The sequence below is a fragment of the Sapajus apella genome, unplaced genomic scaffold (genome assembly GCF_009761245.1).
Source record: "Sapajus apella isolate SASKATOON/1434 unplaced genomic scaffold, GSC_monkey_1.0 scaffold32, whole genome shotgun sequence".
Classification (NCBI taxonomy): domain Eukaryota; kingdom Metazoa; phylum Chordata; class Mammalia; order Primates; family Cebidae; genus Sapajus; species Sapajus apella.
The window spans coordinates 16,990,036-16,994,877 of record NW_022436972.1 but is presented as its reverse complement, the minus strand read 5'-3'; the positions used below and the strand labels follow the sequence as shown (position 1 = coordinate 16,994,877).

At 52.6% G+C, this 4,842-nt stretch overlaps 1 protein-coding gene across 1 annotated transcript; it reads left to right on the top strand.

The window, feature by feature from the left end:
• The first annotated feature begins 212 nt into the window (after window positions 1-212).
• On the top strand, window positions 213-3,465 carry MLNR (motilin receptor). Its single transcript, XM_032294635.1, has 2 exons — window positions 213-1,461; window positions 2,258-3,465. Exons 1-2 carry the CDS (start codon window positions 561-563, stop codon window positions 2,593-2,595), a joined length of 1,239 nt encoding a protein of 412 aa, XP_032150526.1. The 5' UTR covers window positions 213-560; the 3' UTR covers window positions 2,596-3,465.
• The last annotated feature ends 1,377 nt before the right edge of the window (window positions 3,466-4,842 follow it).

Genomic DNA, 4,842 nt, shown 5'->3' with positions numbered 1-4,842 from the left:
CTCAGTTGTAGAGCAAGGGTTAGACAGGAGAGGCTCTAGATTCCGGTCTAGACTCCCCTCCTACTATTTAGCATTATGACTTTCTGGGGATTACCGTAAGCCCTCCTCCACCATCATGCGGCAGCACCCAGCCCACATCCCTTCGAAGGTCTTCTGTGTACCGGACAACCAAAAGCGCCCGCACAGTGCTGGGGCCAGTAACCAACGCTCTCTAGAGTGCAGACATCATCGCTCACCGGACGGGGCAGGGCTCGTGCGCTACGGGAGCTGGGTATTCCAGTTGGTGAAGAACGAAATGCCCTGGAACTGCACGGACCCGGGAGAGGGCGCGGGAGCAGGGCTGGGGCGGGCCGTGGCCGTGGGCGGAGACTACGCGCAGCCAGCTCGGGAGCTCCTTGGAGCCCACCAGCAGAGCTGATTCCCGCGCCCCGAGGAGCAGCGCTCGGCAGTCTGACCCGACGCGCCTGCAGCGCACGCGGGCTGGGAAAGGAGGCGCTCACCGAGCGGGACCACGGGCCAGACTCCCAGCCCCACCCGGGGCGCGGCCGCGCAGGGAAGCTATGGGCAGCCCCTGGAATGGCAGCGACGGCACCGAGGGTATGCGGGAGCCGCTGTGGGCCGCGCTGCCACCTTGCGACGAGCGCCGCTGCTCGCCCTATCCCCTGGGAGCGCTGGTGCCAGTGACCGCCGTGTGCCTGGGCCTGTTCGCCGTCGGGGTGAGCGGCAACGTGGTGACAGTGCTGCTGATCGGGCGCTACCGGGACATGCGGACCACCACCAACTTGTACCTGGGCAGCATGGCCGTGTCCGACCTATTCATCCTGCTCGGGCTGCCCTTCGACCTGTACCGCCTCTGGCGCTCGAGGCCCTGGGTGTTCGGGCCGCTGCTCTGCCGCCTGTCGCTCTACGTGGGTGAGGGCTGCACCTACGCCACGCTGCTGCACATGACGGCACTCAGCGTAGAGCGCTACCTGGCCATCTGCCGCCCGCTCCGCGCCCGCGTCCTGGTCACTCGGCGCCGCGTTCGCGCGCTCATCGCCGCGCTCTGGGCCGTGGCACTGCTCTCCGCTGGGCCCTTCTTCTTCCTGGTGGGTGTAGAGCAGGACGCCGGCAACTCCGTGGTCCCGGACCTCAATGGCACCGCGCGGCTCACCCCCTTGCCTCCCGCCTCGTCGCCGCCCCCCTGGCCCTCGCGGGTGCCACCGCTGTCCCTGCCGTCGGGGCCCGAGGCCGCAGAGGCCGCAGCACTATTCAGCCGCGAGTGCCGGCCGAACCCAGCACAGCTGGGCGCGCTACGTGTGATGCTGTGGGTCACCACCGCCTACTTCTTTCTGCCCTTTCTGTGCCTCAGCATCCTCTACGGGCTCATCGGGCGGGAGCTGTGGAGCAGCCAGGGGCCGCTGCGAGGCCCAGCCGCCTCAGGGAGGGAGAGAGGCCACCGACAGACCATCCGCGTCCTGCGTAAGTGGTGCCACCTCGGTTCCAAAGACGCCTGCCCGCGGTCGGCAGGGCCGCGGACCGCGCAAATGCTGGGTCCCCTTCCCCTCCTCGCCCAGCTCTGGGCGCTGCTTCCAGCTCCCTTTCCTATTTCAACTCCAGCCTCCACCCGCCTGCACTTTCTGTCTCCCCAGAAAACTACCTCCTGTCCATCAGGAGCTCCGGGGGACTCCAGGGCGCTTCAAGGGTGGGATTCCCGGATCGGATTCAGTAGCTAGCAATGCTTTTCCAGAGCCTCTGAGACCAGGAGGGGGAGTTGGAAATGCTTAATCCAACCACCTGTTAGATGCCACAGATGAGGAGTCCTCACAGTGCCCTTGAGAAGACGAGGGAGATTTCATTAAGCTAAAATTTTTATTGAACCTTAAATAATGCTGAAGGCTAAGTAAACCGTGCTCATATCAAAAAGTAAAGATTGTGCAGACCTGTTGTAGAATTCTTTTCAACAGAAAACTTGTCTCCAAAGTGGGTTTGTGGAAGGAAGATTGCCAAGGCGGCTTGTTTAGAGAAATTGCTCCTTCTGGTTTATGTCCAGCCTTGATAACACATATACGAGCCTACTATGCCATTTTAAAGCAAATATCCATGCAGCCTACAACCTGGTCGTTTGATCTGGGGTGAAGATCTGGCTAGGCAGAAGTTTTTTCTTATTTGGCTGTTACTTATTATTGCAGACGGTTCCTTGGGGCGGGGGGAGGGGCGCACCCTTATTTGCAGCCCAATGCTTTTGTTAATCCCGGTGCTGTGTCTTATGTTGCAGTGGTGGTGGTTCTGGCATTTATAGTTTGCTGGTTGCCTTTCCACGTTGGCAGAATCATTTACATAAACACGAAAGATTCGCGGATGATGTACTTTTCTCAGTACTTTAACATCGTCGCTCTGCAACTTTTCTATCTGAGCGCATCTATCAACCCAATCCTCTACAACCTCATTTCAAAGAAGTACAGAGCAGCGGCCTGTAAACTGCTGCTCGCAAAGCAGTCCAGGCCGAGAGGCTTCCACAGAAGCAGGGACACTGCCGGCGAAGCTGCAGGGGACACTGGAGGAGACACGGCGGGCTACACGGAGACAAGCGCTAACCTGAAGATGATGGGGTAACCAGCACGGCCAAGCCAGGCTCTACCCGTAGTTCTAAGACTTCGGCGGAAACAGGTGTGTAGAGAAGTAAAGACTGAAAGTGAGGAACAGATGCTGATAGGAAGAATGGAAAGGGGTTGCAGTTGTGCCAGTTGGTTAAGAGACAGACTGTAGGATTTATTTAACCAGCGTATGAAATGTAACTGTGCCAACCTTTCTAGTTTCCTTCCCACGTACCTCCTAAGGGATGTCCATTTTACCATCATGAAATCCCACATCTCAAAGTGTCCTCTGTGTGCTGGTTCAGTGAAGTCCTTATTCTCCTACTCTTTAGAAAGATGACTGTTCATTTTACAGTTAAGTGATACAGAGGGATGCTGCCCCAAAACTGCCACCTCTGAGATCAGGAGCATATTTTGCTTTTATATTTTGGATGTCAATGTAACAGTGCATCTACAAGGAACCAGGATAATGACAGTTTGATCCAAGAAATTATTTAATACCTGTATATGGCTGCAAAAACTTTTAGAAGTAAAAGGAATTCTGGGTAGACTCCAGTATTCAGGGATCCCATCTCTCTCCAGATCACAGCAAATCATAAAGTTTAGGCATAAGAATACCCTCTTTCAGAAGTACTCAGCAACTGTGTTGCAACCCACTTCTCCTTGAGACTGACTGCCCATGGATTTTCCCAGTGCCACTGGCCATGGGGTAGCAAATTTTGGGCATCAACATTTGAGAGCAGAGCTCAGCAGGATGTGGCTTTCTCCAGTGACTACAAATGACATTTGTAAAGAGCTATTTAATATGCTTTATCTCGGCCAGGCACAGTGGCTCACGCCTGTAATGCCAGCACTTTGGGAGGCCGAGGCGGGTGGATCATGAGGTCATTAGATCGAGACCATCCTGGCCAACATGGTGAAACCTCATCTCTACTAAAAATACAAAAAAATTAGCTGGGCGTGGTGGTGCACACCTATAGTCCCAGCTACGCTGAAGGCTGAGGCAGGAGAACTGATTGAAGGACAGGAGGTGGAGATTGCAGTGAGCCGAGATCACGCCACTGCACTACAACCTGAGTGACAGTGCGAGACTCCATCTCAAACAATATATATATGTTTTATCTCACCTCAGCTTCGTGGGGTGAGTGTTGTCGTCAACATTCCTGTTTTACTAGTGATGGAAGTGAGTCTGGGATTGCCCGAACAGGAACAGGTGAGCCAAAGTCTGAATCTAGTGTTTAAGATGCTCACCCACTCCCACGCCGAGATGCTGTCCTTACTGAAAAACGCCAGTCAATGGATTCACTCAAGAGTGAAAGAGAACTTGCTGGACATTCTGATCAACAACTCTGTAACTTTGTTTTGTTTTTTACGGTTTAAAACACAAATATTTTTAGAGGGCTGCTGCTGTCACTCAGCTCCAGAGGGCTTCTCTCACGCCCCTTCTGTATGAATGGCACCCCCCAAATGTGGGCAGGGTACAACTTTCACAGTTGTACTTGGGGCCTTTTTGGGGGCTTTCAGATTAATAAATTCAAACCTAAATTACAATAGAATCTTGATTTTTATGAGAAATTTGTCCTGAGACCTTCATGAATCTTCAAATCTATAAACACCAGAAAAGCGACAAATGCTATTAACTTCAGAGTTATAATGACAAACAGACATAAAGTAACATTGAGACTTGGAGGCTGGAGAGACAGCTCCATTGATTCACTGACTTCATGTCTCTGCTTCACAGCCCACAAAACAGTTTTGGTGGCCTCGGTCAGTGTCTAAATTACTTCACACCACAGGCCACCATAGTCTCTTTTGAATAGTTAAAACTACAAAAGACAAATACATAAATAGCAAGGGTATGCCCGACATGCAAAGTTCTGTTGCGTTCTCATTTTCTTAGCCAAAGCCCTAGCTTAGTCCTCAGCCCCATCCACAATTTGCGGAGGCATGAAGTCTCTCATTTGCTTTTTCTCCCAGCTAGTGGAAGAAGCAGATTGTAGTCACTTAAGGTAGCATTCCCTAAACTGTGTTCTGCAGATTTGCAGAGATTATTGGAAAAAATGGTTCTGGGGTTAAATATGGCAGGAAAATAACACATTGTGTTCCCCCCGCCACACCCTCAACATTTAACACACATAACATAGCATGTCAGAGCCTCTGAGAAGTTGTCTCAACCAACATTTCCTTGACTTATTTTATCACAGAGCCAACTCCCCATCTTCCCTCCCTAAGAACACTTAGTAAAATCTCATGGAGTGAGGAATAC

What these genes read in the sequence shown, in the direction of transcription:
- MLNR (XM_032294635.1), top strand. Translation starts at nt 561, where the DNA reads ATGGGCAGCCCCTGGAATGGCAGCGACGGCACCGAGGGTATGCGGGAG. An exon ending in ACAGACCATCCGCGTCCTGC is followed by an intron (nt 1,462 to 2,257) that starts GTAAGTGGTGCC and finishes CTTATGTTGCAG; the next exon opens with TGGTGGTGGTTCTGGCATTT.